Source organism: Clytia hemisphaerica, unplaced genomic scaffold, assembly GCF_902728285.1.
Source record: "Clytia hemisphaerica strain Z4C2 unplaced genomic scaffold, Clytia hemisphaerica genome assembly, whole genome shotgun sequence".
NCBI lineage: Eukaryota > Metazoa > Cnidaria > Hydrozoa > Leptothecata > Clytiidae > Clytia > Clytia hemisphaerica.
This window is the reverse complement of record NW_027103721.1, coordinates 1,322,386-1,335,895: the sequence shown is the minus strand read 5'-3', so window position 1 is coordinate 1,335,895 and position 13,510 is coordinate 1,322,386. Positions and strand designations below refer to the sequence as shown.

At 35.8% G+C, this 13,510-nt stretch overlaps 2 protein-coding genes across 2 annotated transcripts in view; one reads left to right on the top strand and one right to left on the bottom strand.

Annotated features, from left to right (window-relative positions):
* Window positions 1-1,111: 1,111 nt before the first annotated feature.
* LOC136804418 (sorting nexin-20-like) overlaps window positions 1,112-13,510 on the bottom strand; it is a 30,076-nt gene continuing 17,677 nt past the window's right edge. The window contains exon 3 of the mRNA XM_067061130.1: window positions 1,112-1,863. Coding sequence (XP_066917231.1) covers window positions 1,159-1,863 — 705 coding nt within the window. The 3' untranslated portion in view covers window positions 1,112-1,158. The remainder of the gene's footprint in view (window positions 1,864-13,510) is intronic.
* LOC136804384 (piggyBac transposable element-derived protein 4-like) lies at window positions 5,340-7,172 on the top strand. Its single transcript, XM_067061098.1, has one exon. The coding sequence runs from the start codon at window positions 5,340-5,342 to the stop codon at window positions 7,140-7,142; it is 1,803 nt and encodes a 600-aa protein (XP_066917199.1). The 3' UTR covers window positions 7,143-7,172.

Below are 13,510 nucleotides of genomic sequence, written 5' to 3'. Positions count from 1 at the left end.
AAAGAGCCCATTCACACATTAACGCTGGGGGGGGGGGGGTAAAAAGCAAAATGCTCAAAACTTGAAAACAAAAGATTCCTTTATTGGAGAGGAGTTAAGAATGAAAAACGACCAGAAATCAAAACTATCTGATTGATTTTAGCATTTGCTTGTCCAATCTAAAATTCATGAAAATATATTTTTGTATAATAAAGCTACGTGTATAAAATCAAGAAAGATTAATCTTTATTTACAATTATTTTCCGAGATTATAAATTTACCTTTTTAAAGAAATGCATATAAGATTAAAATTAAAATCATGTATAAAAATGCGTACAAAAGGCTTCCCTTTAACAAAGAAATTAGGAAATCGGAAGTCGGGTAAGAAGGACGGCCTCTCATCTGTAAAACTGGATAGGTAGTGAAAATGCAAGATTCTCAAATCAGAATGTAAAATATGTAAGTAGTCCGTCCGTTATCATTCGAAAATGGTCCTTTTACAAGCACTAATTAATTGATTTAGAAAAGGATTTCAATTGAAAGTCGTTAACGGTTATCCAGATGATAGTAAACGGACTAAACATTCTAAAATAGAGATTTTCAGAAGCAGCCAACGAGCCCATTTCCCCGAAATATCTGTTTCCCTTTTCCAGGAGAGAGCTTTTCTTGCGGAAAAAAGGGAAACAGATCCAATTTTCTAGGAGAGACCTTTTCCTTAAAACTATCTGTTCCCCCTCTCCAGATGATGACATCATCAGAGAGAAACAGATCAATATTTCTAGGAGATGACATAATAAATTGGGAAACAGATATTTGTTTCCGAAAAGATGATATTGCATTAAAAACAGATTGAACTTTCTGGGGGAAAACAGATATCAAGGGAAACAGATGAAAATTTCCAGGAGAGGGAAACAGATATCCTATTCCTTATAATATTGGGAGAAACAGATCAAAACTTTATTTCTGAAAATTGTAGAAACAGACCAAATTTTCTATAGGGAAGATACTTTTGATATTAAAAATTTAGGCTTTGAGGAGAAACAGATCTTTATTTCTAGGAATAGGAATTTTGAAACTTTTGGCCAACAGATTAAATTTTCCAGGAAGACTATGCCTGGGAAACAGATGTTTTAAAAAGGTCCTCGCTGGATGCTTTCGGATTTTCTATAAAATATAAATTTAATACTTTTTGACTAGCAACACGCGAAGCGATTCAATTTGATCATGTCCATTAGATGATTGTTCTTTACATTTGCGAAAATCTATATCTAATCCTTTCCAAGATTGAACATCTACATTTTCACGTTTTCTAGCATCGATAACAGATGTCATTAATCCTAACAAAAACGGATTACTGACATCATATTGTGTTGGATTTGAAGAAAGTTTTAAAATTTCTAAACACTCCGTACCTCTTATATTTGCTAGTTTATAATCAGACATATTTTTGCATGTTTCTACAACACCACACAGTGCAATTATTCGATCCTCCATATTCCCAGTTCCCAGTTTCTTCTGAAGATGAGCAGCTAGTTGATATTGTTTACAACTTTCTTCATATTGTTCACATTTTAATAATTCCGTAGCATGTTTCAAGTGTGATTTCACAAAGAATTTTTGAAAAGCTTTCGACTCAGCTACTCCTTCTTGGTGATATAAATACCTTAAATATTTCTCAAACAAACGACAACGATCTTCAACCAGATTCTTCAATAAACTACTCCCGAAAAATTTTTTTCGAGGGAAGTGTGGTACGTTTTTCATGACTTTAGGAAATTCTTTTCGTAATCCCTTATGTAAAGCATTGAATTCGTTGTATCTGCGTTCAATTATAGCTTTGTCAGCATCCAATCCTGGAGTTTCCATGACAATAATAACATATACCTGAAAATCAAAATAGCTCACCTTTTTGTTTTGTTTACTTCAAAAACCGATCTCTTTTAAGAGGCTCTTATCTATGGTTGTTTGATTATAGCAAAATTACGATTTTTCTGTTCATCCAAAATTTCACTATTTAACGAGTACTGTACAAACTCGTGTCCAGGAAGATCGAATGAAATTCCCGAAAAGATTGAATGAAAAAAAAAAGATTGAACAAGAAAAAAAGATAAATAAAAAGATTTAAAGGTTTAGTTTTTAAATAAGAGTGATAGCGTTTGCTTACTCATCAATTTTAATTTACAACTGGAGTGGATGTGGAGCCAGATTGGTCAGAAAGAGGAAAAAAACATTTTTGTTTATATCAGCACAATATAACAATTAGGCAGACACTGTCCTGATATGAAATAATGTGTCTGATATGAAACGGGAACAATTATGACTATGGGTAAAAATAAAACCTTTAATGAAATATGAAGATTGAATGAAATATTGGGATTGGATTAAACTAAATATTGGGATTGAATCAAATATTGGAATATTGGGATTGAATCAAATTATGAGGATTGAATTGAACTAAATATCAACATCAAGGAACGGATTGAACTAAATATTTAAAAGATTGAATATTGCTACAGAATGGCATTTCTCATAGGAAAAATTTTGGTTGAACGAATAGTTTTTCGTTGGCACAAATTTTGACTAGAGAAATTATTAATACATTTCGTTGAATAGTAAAATTTGGTTGAATCATAATTATTTTAGTTGGACCTAAATAATGAGACATTTTGGTTGGCACTAAACAAAGAAATATTTCGTTGAACAGTTATATATTTTGTTGAATAGTAAAATATTTCGCTAGATAGTTAAAATTTGGTTGAACCATAATATTTTCGTTGGCACTAAATAGTCAAATGGTTGAATAGTAAAATCATAATTTTGCTACAAATAAACTGCCACACTTGGTTTCCAAAAATATTACCGTTTATTAGATATTTTATCCCTTTTTACAAATCTGTCACGTCCCTCCACTAAATTTCAAATAAATTCAAGAATCAACGTGGAAATATAGGTCGGCTAGGGTTGGTCTAAAAAGCAGGGTAACCAATTGGGGTATATTATATGTACGTGGTGAGGAGATTTCTCATTTTAAAATAGACAGACTTTAAACTTCCCTTTACAGAAAATTGACGGCGGGGAATATCCCCTATTTCACTGATCTCTAACAAATCAACTAACTGGATTTGGCTCCCATGGGAAGCTTGTGTCCAGTTTTAGGAGAAAACTAGTCCCCCATGTTGTTTTCTTTTGTGGTTGACACCATAGATTTATAAAGCCCAAAGGGCTAGATGTCGCCATCGCAGACAAAAAAAATGAATATGGGAAAAAATATTGTTGCCATTGTTCAACATTTCGAAAACCCGCGAACTTTCTGAATGGTCAAGCACTGAAATTCTATTGTAATGTTACGTGACCTAGGTAGGATTTCCTACCTAGCCTCGGCACACTTTTCAGCCGAAGCACGCCATCTAGCCCTTCGGGCTTTATAAATCTATGGTTGATATTCCAGACGTCCATGGAGAATGGAGACTGGTATCGAAAATTCAAGAAAAAATCTTCTTGACGACGGTATCGAAAACACAAGTGGTAGGAGTGCTCTTGTGAAAAATGTAACATACCCTTGCCTTGAAGCCATAAAGTAAAGTCAAGATCAAGGCCAAGGTCAAGAGAGAATCTCTAGAGTTTTGGCGGGAATTTGCTTGGTTTGATTTAGTTGTAGCCTGAAAATTGTGCACCGGGAACATAAATGTAAATGTAAATTAATTAAACCAGTCCCTTAATAAGCCGACCGCGCCACTAAGGGGTGATAGGTGCATAAAAACAACAACATGACAATCTAAAACTGGACACACACTTTTGAGGGAGATCTATGCCTTTAGACAAGTAACCTATCTATCCCTTTAACTGCCCATACTTTTTTTCATACCTTGACCTATTTGCCGCGGCCTTAAAAGTAATTGTAATTTCTTTGCCGATGACGGCAAATACCGACATGAGCGTTTTCCATTTCTTTGCCAGATGTCGGCATTTGCCGACAAGATTATTTTTCCGATATTGCCAATGTCGGCATATGCAGACAAGAATTTTTTTCCCTAAATTGCCAATGTCGGCAAATACCGACAAAACATTTTTGACCCTAAAAGCTTGTTCTCATACCCTAAAGGTAAAAGTTGATGAAAAAAATAATGATGCACTCCCAAGGAACACATGTAGAAAATTTCAGATATATCGAACTATTTTTGGCGTCTCCCGGCCTTCTCAAAGTTTTAGCCTCGTTTTGGCACTAGAAACTCGCCGCATGCCCCTAAAATAAGAATTTTTTTAAATTGATTTAGTAACAGCAAGGCATTTACCCAAGAAGTATGTGTACCAAATTTCAGTTAATTTGGATCATTTTTGATGTCTCTAGGCCTTCTCAGAGATTTAGCCTCGTTTTGGCGCTAGAAACTCGTCCCCAGGCCCCCAAAATTAGAATTTTCAAAAAATGATTAAACAAGTGTCCGGGTATCTACTCAAGGAACACATATACCAAATTTCAGCCCATTTGGATCATTATTGACGTCTCTAGGCACCTAAAACCGTAAATGACCCCCCCCCCCCCCCCCCCGGAATTCAATTTTTAAAAATGGTACCAAAGTTGTGCGATTCGAACGTTTTCTCAAATTGAGGATGATTTCAGAAAATAATGTATCACGTGTAAAGTCTTTCTGTATATGCTGAGAATGGATTCAGAGGTGCTGCAACCGAACATGGAAGATATCAAGAAGAGATGGAAATTGAACCGAGAAAGTAAGTAAATCTTTTTATTTTTAATTAGCTATTACTTTTTCCTAATCAGCTCTATTAATTAAGCACTTTTTTATAAGAACAAAAAGGGGTAAAATGGGCCAAAAAGGGGGAAAATGGGCCAAAAAATCGAGTTTTGTGGATTTAAATGAAAAATATCCATTTTTATGCAATTTTTCATGTAGAATTCGAAAATCGAATTCATTTTCTTCTAAAACATCGACATTGACCCTAAAAAAGGGGTTCTTTTCTACCTATTTTCAGGTAAAAAATAGCTTAACATTGTAAATGAAACTCTAATCAAACTATTCATGGTTCTTATGAGAAAAAAGTGTACCCAAAGTGTACACACTTTGAGGATGACTTTAATGAATCGCTTCTGACAAAAATTGAAAATAATATACAGTATAGATGTCTGTGTTGTGTAGATAGTAGTGGATTTTTCGTGCTTTCATTGAGTGCCTTATTATATGTTTTCTCAGGTAAATTTAAACCAGACTTTGCTTTTTCCCTGTAGGGGTTTATTTTTCTTCTTTGTTAGTAAAATTCTACTTTCATTCACGGATATTTTTTCCCTTTTTAGTGCCAAGATATTCGCGAATCTTGCAATTCTATACAAAGACTCCAGTGAAGAAATGGATTCAAGCGATTCCGAACCGCCCATCCTACCAGAACGTGAAGAAGCTTTAAAAGAGACCGACACCGAAATGTCTGGCTCAGACTCAGATTCATCGGAATCAGACTCTTCGTCTTCGTCTGATGAGGAAAGATCTTCATTACCATCAAAAGGTCGTGGTCGAGCTCGAACCCGTGGTCCTGGAAGTCGTTACAGGAGTCGCGGTGCTAGAACGCGTGGTCCGGGTCGTGGTGTTGGACGTGGTCATGACCGACCGGGTGATGCTCATGGAAAGAAGGTTCCTCCCAGTCCATGGAAAAAATGGGAAGACGCTCCATTTCAGCTGGAACTACCGGAATTCGACCTTTACAGTGGCCCCACTGTGGAGGTTCCTGAAAAAGTCAGTGAGATTATCTTTTTATTTTTAACTGATGAGTTGATCCAACACATCGTGACACAAACCAATTTGTATGCTGATCAGTTCCTCAAACAGGCTCATATCACAGAAAAATCCCGGGCCCATAGATGGAAAGAAGTGACCTCGAAAGATATTCTTAACTTTCTTGGCCTCACAATCTTAATGGGTATTCACTCGTTACCCACAATACCCGACTACTGGAGTAAAGACCCGCTTTACTTCAACCCAACGTTTCATGCGGTTATGTCGCGTAATCGCTACCAATTAATAGCGAAATTCATTCACTTCAATGATAATTCTAAATACGACTCAAAGGACCCCAAAAGAGATAGACTCTACAAAGTTCGGCCCTTGCTTGATTATTTGGTGGCCAAATTTCAGGAATTGTATCTGCCATCACGAGATATAAGTATAGACGAACAATTGCTTTTGCACAAGGGGAACCTTTATTTTAAACAGTATCTTCCCAAGAAGAAGGCAAAATTTGGTATTAAATTTTTCACTTTGTGTGACCAAAACGGGTACGTTTTCAACACTGAAATTTATGTAGGGAAAAACAAGCAACCTGATCAAATTGATGATGACGTGCATAAAGATCTCGGAATGACAGGACGAATTGTGGTAAGACTTATGCAGCCTCTTCTTAACAAGGGACATCGTTTGTATACCGACAACTGGTACACAGGTGTGAATCTTTACAAATTCCTACAAGAAAATGACACCCCAGCCTGCGGGACTCTTCGTAAAGACCGTGGTAAGTTCCCAGCAGATTTCAAAACAGGCAAACTAGAAAAGGGACAGACCAGATTTTTGGTCGACGACAAACTATTGGCTATGCGGTATCAAGACTCGAAAGATGTTTATTTCCTTTCGACCATGCATCGCCCTAAGCTCGTAACCGTATCCAAGAAAGACCGTAACGGCGATGATGTAATGAAGCAGGAGTTGGTGAATGATTATAACCAAAACATGGGGTTTGTCGATAAATGCGATTCAATAATAAATCAGCAAGGAATGGTCCGTAAATCACACAAATGGACAACCAAATGCGCTTTTCATCTCATCGACGAAGCGATTTATAACGCTTATGTTTTACACGTGACCACATCTATTGAAAAACCGTTATCCTTCGTGGACTTCAAAGTCACATTTATCAAAGAAATCTTTAGCGATAACCATGTTAAAGATCCATCTCAATCCGATACGCATTCTTTGGAAAATGTTCCAGTTCCGGAGACCAAGAAAGCCAAATCACACCACAAGAGATGTCACCAATGCCACAAAAATGGTATCAGAAAGGAAACAAAGTATCAATGCGACTCGTGTCCTTTAAACCCTGGTTTTTGTGTGGATCCTTGTTTTAAAGCTTTCCACTCCGCTATGCCAACGATCGCAAAAGATTGAACTTTGATTGATTAACTTTGTGTTATTTGTTTTGATGAGCTATTTTTTAGATATCTTTTTTTGAAAAGAAAAATCTCTTTTGAAATTAAAAATAATCTTTTCACTTATTTTCATCAAAATTCTACCCAGATGCTTGAAATTTTGGAAAGGGATTTGGTATGTCGGTTTTTCCCGACATTGGCAAGTTCGGAAAAAAATGTCGCTATTTCCCGACATCGGCAAGATAGGAAAAACTGGTTTTCGTAAAATAAATTTTGGCAAATAGGTCGACTATTTTAAAAACTCTTCGGCAAACAGGTCGAGATTTGCCATGTCGGCAAATTCCGACATGGGCAAAGAAATTGAAAGTGCTCATGTCGGGATATGCCGACATGGGCAGTTAAAGGGATCTATTGTGTTAAAGCAACGATGTAAAAATAATAGATAACCAACTTGCCTTGATTCTCAAAAAACATCCGTGTTATGGTTGTAAAAATATTAATGACATTTTGCATCGTAAAAAGTGCAATTAAATAAAAACTTGCTTCATTTGCAACCTTCTATTGGACAGAATCGATCACGTGATGTATATTTTTCAAAAATTTGGGTTAGAAAAATTGTATTTTCCTATAGGCAGCCTCACAGAAGGAATTTTTTAATTAGATATTATTGTTCTATAAACATTCATCTGTTTATTTTGTATCAGGCAACCTTCATGCACTTTTCATTCGTGAGATATCGCACTTCAAATCACACATATATTTTTCAGATAACATCATTTTATGAGCGTTTATTTATCCAGATGAAGATTAAGTGGTATCAGGCCGATCCGTAGTCAATTTGTCTAAAGATTGGTACCTTTATCTTTTGAAAAAAATTCTAAAATTTGCAGTAAATAACAATTCAAATTTTCTATCAATTCAGTGGATGTCAAAAAGTGTGTCAAAATCTAGCTAAAAGCATAACACGCACTGCACACAGAGCTATTTAAAGGAGTGCTCATTTCAATAGGAAAACAATGGTTGCTCTCTTGGGAGAAGTGCCTTCTAGAGGTAGTTGGTTATCTATTATTTTTACATCGTTGGTTAAAGAGTATGATAAACAATAAGGTAAAGCTGAATGCTAAAGTCAAATCTCCTATGTAAGATTTGAAGCCACTTATGGATAGATATATGCCTTCATAATAATTCGGGATAGGCCCTACTCTCCCCAAAGGAGTAGGAATCACAGCGCTGACAGACGCGAGCGTATACCATGACACTCGAACGACACTGGGAGAGCTAGGCTTCTGCTCATCCTCTAGCGAAAAAAGTTTCTTATAGAGGCTGTTTAATACTCGGTAGATCCTTTTTCCCAGAATATGCCGCTTTTCGCCGAATTTCGGCGAACAACCTTTTAAGCTGGCGAGTGCTTCAGCTTATGATGATTAATTTCTGAAGGAACTCTCCCCGTTACGATTTAGATTTTTCATAGCCTGTAACAAACTAATAATAAATATTTTCATTATTTTACCGATATTAAAAAGTCACGTATTAGTTTGATACAGGCTAGCTAAATCGTTCCTATTTTGAATCCAAAATGGCTGCCGAAGCGAAGTGGACATTTTCTCTTTTTTGGAGTTTATTTTGGTTTTTGAAAGTTATAATTTTAGAGTTAAAAGCTTTGTATGTGTAAATTTATGTTAAGTTGTATCTATGGAATGCATCAGGGGAAAATTGTGTCTCAGTTGCATGAAATAATGATTCAAGTTAAGATTTTTTGTTTGTTTTGATTTTTGCTGATGTTTTGATTACAAGATCTTGAATTTTTCAATTTTTTACATGTATTGTCACTTTGGAGACTACAATAAAGCAACAGGTATGTCAAATTTACTTTGTTCTTTGTTAGAGAGCAGGATTCTTGGCTAGAGAGCAGGATTCTTAAGTTTTCAAAGCTACTTTTAAAAGAAAAGAGTTCATATACAGTCAAATTTTTTGTAAGTTTTAGCCACTAACAAGTGATACTTTGATGGACCTACCTGGATTATGCATTTAACACGTTTATAATTTATATCTACGTGACGTGACCATTAAACAATCATTCCGAACACAAATAGTGACGATCTATTAAAATTAGTCGTTAGTTTCTTATAAAAAAAAACGTTTAGAAACCAAAATTTCATGCTCTTGAAATGTTCTTTCATATTCAAGACTTCGTGAGCAAAAAAACATCTCCAAATAATTGAGTAATTTGGCTAAGAACATTGATGTATGTTTATTAATAGTGATTCTTATTGATAAAGATGCTTTTTTGAGCTGAAAAATTCATTTTTACAAAAGTCTGCTTGAGCCATCTTTTATCTACTTTCATACAAAAAATCAGAAAAAAACAATGGTCCAATATAAATCTAAACCCTTTTATGGCCGTTTTTTTAGCTGAAATATTCCCCAAAATTGTTTTCTCCAAAAATCGGACTCCGTCACATTCGAGGATTCATAGTTATGCATCTTTATGCAAAAAATCGTAGAAAATGAAAGAGCCAATCAATCTAATACCTAAGTAATTGATAATGTGCTTATAAAAAAATATCGAATTTGGCCAGTTTTTCTATAAAAACACGCCAAACAACCAAAATTTCCTGTCTAAACACTCGTGAGAAAAAAAAACATCTATCTCATAAAAAAATTGAGTAATTTGACTAAGAACATTGATTTATGCTTATTAATAGTGATTCTTATAGATGCGTTTTTTGAGCCAACAAATTTTTTTGCAAAAATCTGCTTAAGCCATCTTTTACCTATGATGGTACCCTACTATTATGCAAAAAATTAGAAAAAATTAATGATCCAATTTTTCACATAGTCCAAAAAACCCGTTTTTTAGCCGTTTTTTGGCCCAAATTTGCCCAAAAACATTTTTTTTCGAAAATCGGGTTCTGTCACATTCAAGGGTTTATAGTTATGCATCTTTGTGTAAAAAATCATAAAGAATGAAAGAGCCAATCTCGAGAAAAGCCAATACCTAAGTAATTGATAATGTGCTTATAAAAAAATATTGAATTTGGCCAGTTTTTCTATAAAAACACGCCAAGCAACCCAAATTTTCTGTCTAAACACACATATTCTTCAGAACTAAGCCCTCATGAGCAGAAAAAACATCTATCTCATAAAAAAATTGAGTAATTTGACTAAGAACATTGATGTATGCTTATTAATAGTGATTCTTATAGATAAACATGCGTTTTTTGAGCCAACAAAATTTCTTTGCAAAAATCTGCTTCAGCCATCATATACCTATGATGGTACCCTACTTTCGTGCAAAAAATCAGAAAAAATTAATAATCCAATTTTTCACAAGTCCAAAAAACCCGTTTTTTAGCCGTTTTTTGGCCCAAATTTGCCTAGACTGGAGTCGTTTATAATGCGTGTAATATACTACTACTAATAATAATAATGATAGTAATAATAATACGGGATTTAGTTTGTATAAACGACTGGAAGAATCCAGTGTTCCAGCCTTATAGATACAGGGGCTAGCTACGCAGAAACTTGCGTAGCGAGAAAACAATTTATCAAGCAACAACAAACTCTCAAAACGAAATCAACTCAAATGAAAAACTTTCAATACACAAATCCACACATATTTTCTTTCTCAAGAATTATTTTGAGCAGGAAAAAATTATAATTGCAATATTGACACTTTTCTTTTGTTTGGAGTTAGTGCACAAAGGTTTCTAGACGACTAAAATTGTTCCATTCATTACTTTTCGACTTTTTGCTTTATTTCTACTATGTATAAATTAGTCGTCTAGCTTGCTAGACTAAAATTTGCCCCAAGAATTTTTTTTTCGAAAATCGGGCTCCGTCACATTTTGGGCATTGCCATTTTGCATCATTGTGCAAAAAATCAGAAAAAACTAATGAGCCAATCTCGAGAAAAGCTGGTAACTAACGGACGGACGGACGGACAAAGGTTAATTTATAGGACCTCCACCGGGGTAGGTCCAAAAACTGACTCTGGACAAGAGTTCATACCTCTAGTTTGGCCTTGTTGGCATATTATTCTGCAAAAAATAAACCGTGCAGCTGTGATGAAATATTTCTCATATTTTTTGTCGGTTTGGTTTTTGAGCTTTTGTTTTGGCTTTTCGTAGACCCGACAGACTCAGTCAGTCAGATTAGAGGAGAAAATTTCAGTTGATAGTTCTTAGAATTCTTGGTGGTACATCTTTAAATTGGAAGGAAACTTGGTAAATTTTGTAGAATATTTTCTTCTTTTTTCTAATGGTTTCAAGATACAAACTTTCTCTGATTACAAGGGCTGATATTTTTGTAGTTTTTTTTCCTCGACAAGAGAAAAAACCTTATTCAATACTAATGAGTTATGAGGGATGCAAGATGATTTTTTCATTTATTCGGTTGTTTTTTTAGATACAGAGTGCTTTCTTTTTCGAGGATTATTTGTTTTGATCTTTCTCTGACTTCCTGCATAATGTGAAATTGAAGTCAGAAAGCTGATGTTTATAGAACTCAAAGAGCTTTTTCATAAAATTCACTGTTGTACACTTTTTCATGGAATTTTTTCTTCAGGCTCTCTTACTTTTATAACAAGTCAAACGGAACATATTCCCAATATTTTTTGTCTCTTTCTGTAACTCGCCAAAAAAGGTAAAATCGGCCACCATAAGAGCCACCATAGCGGGAAGGCACGCCATACACTATTAAGCAGACCTATATAGGAAGTATATCTACACGCTTTTTTTTTATAAGCATGGTGTTTTTTCATTTCATCATGGATATTCTTAACTTTTTGGCGAAAATCGTCCAAAAATATTCTTACGGTATTCTTAGGTTAAGATCTGAAATTGGCAATCTTCAGGTTAAAATGCATTAAAAATGGCATTCTTAGGTTTAGTTGGTAAATTCCATGATGGTGATATTCTTTCATATTCTTAATTTTTTGGCCATTTTCATCATGGACATTCTTATAAAGTGTATTCTTATAAAAAAAAGAAGCATGTATAGAGGTCTGCGATTCAGACTATGGGAGAGCTATACTTACGCGAGGCCTATCAGGGGGGATCGGGTTCAATAATCCGAAATGATAAGCCGTCGTCGAACATAGAGGTCGTCGTCGCCGCGCATAGAGGCCGTGGTCGGGCATAGAGGCCGTGGTCGGACATAGAGGTCGTCGCCGGACATAGAGGTCGTGGTCGGACATAGAAGTCGCCGTCGTTCATAGAGGTCTCAGCCCAATTTTTTTCGGTCTTTATTTTATAAGTTCTGGTCTGGAAATTTGACAACACAGTCTTCAAAATAACACCTTATCGTATTTGTGTATAGCAAAGTCACGGCAGAACGTCGTCTTCTTCGATAACATAGAGGTCTTGGCCGGACATAGAGATCGTCGTCGAACATAGAGGTCTTGGGCGGACATAGAGGTCTTGGCCGGACATAGAGGTCGTCGTCGAACATAGAGGTCTTGGCCGGACATAGAGGTCGTCGTCGAACATAGAGGTCTTGGCCGGACATAGAGGTCGTCGTCGAACATAAAGGTCTTGGCCGGACATAGAGGTCTTGGCCGGACATAGAGGTCTTGGCCGGACATAGAGGTCTTGGCCGGACATAGAGGTCTTGGCCGGACATAGAGGTCTTGGCCGGACATAGGGACATAGAGGTCGTCGTCGAACATAGAATTCGCCGGGGCGGTTCGCATCAACGAAGGCGGTTTATCTGGCGGGGTGGTTTTTGCGAAGCGAATATACATGAGCGAAGCAGTTTTGCTATCGTGTGCATGTACCTTTAAATTCTATATACCAGGGGAGCGCCAAGGAAAACTTGATGTGCGTTTTCTACGGTACCGAAAACATCATTTCGATCCATCAGGCGGCACTTTCTCATATTTAGTATATTAGATTCTTATTTTTAACAAAACTGAAGCTTTTTATGTTAATAGTTGTTAATATTTGTTAATATATGGGGCCGTCCACATAGTACGTACCCCCTCGTAGTAGTAAGTACTTTTTCATTCACCCCCCCCCCCCCCCGACTGAAAAAAAAAATCAATTTCCAATAGTATGGTTCGAAAATATATTTCTTGTAGGAAACTCAATGTTTGAGAAATTTTTTTCTTTCTCCTTGGAGAATGAGTATACGAAGGGTAAAAGTTGTCCCCTTTTTCTAAGACAGAGAATGTGTAGAATGCGTGTAAGACAAGAAAAACTTTCGTACACAATGAAGTTCTCCTTTATCAAACTTTACAAACCCTCGTATGGTACTTGCTAGTCACAGTCAAAATATTTTACCGTACAATGTATATTATATAGTAGTTTGTTAATATTGAAAACCGAAAATCATTTTTTCCTTTTAAGATTGCGTATATGCCTTAAGGGAAGAAATTTCGACAGAAAG

Coding starts and splice junctions, on each gene's coding strand:
- LOC136804384 (XM_067061098.1), top strand. CDS start 5,340: ATGGATTCAAGCGATTCCGAACCGCCCATCCTACCAGAACGTGAAGAA.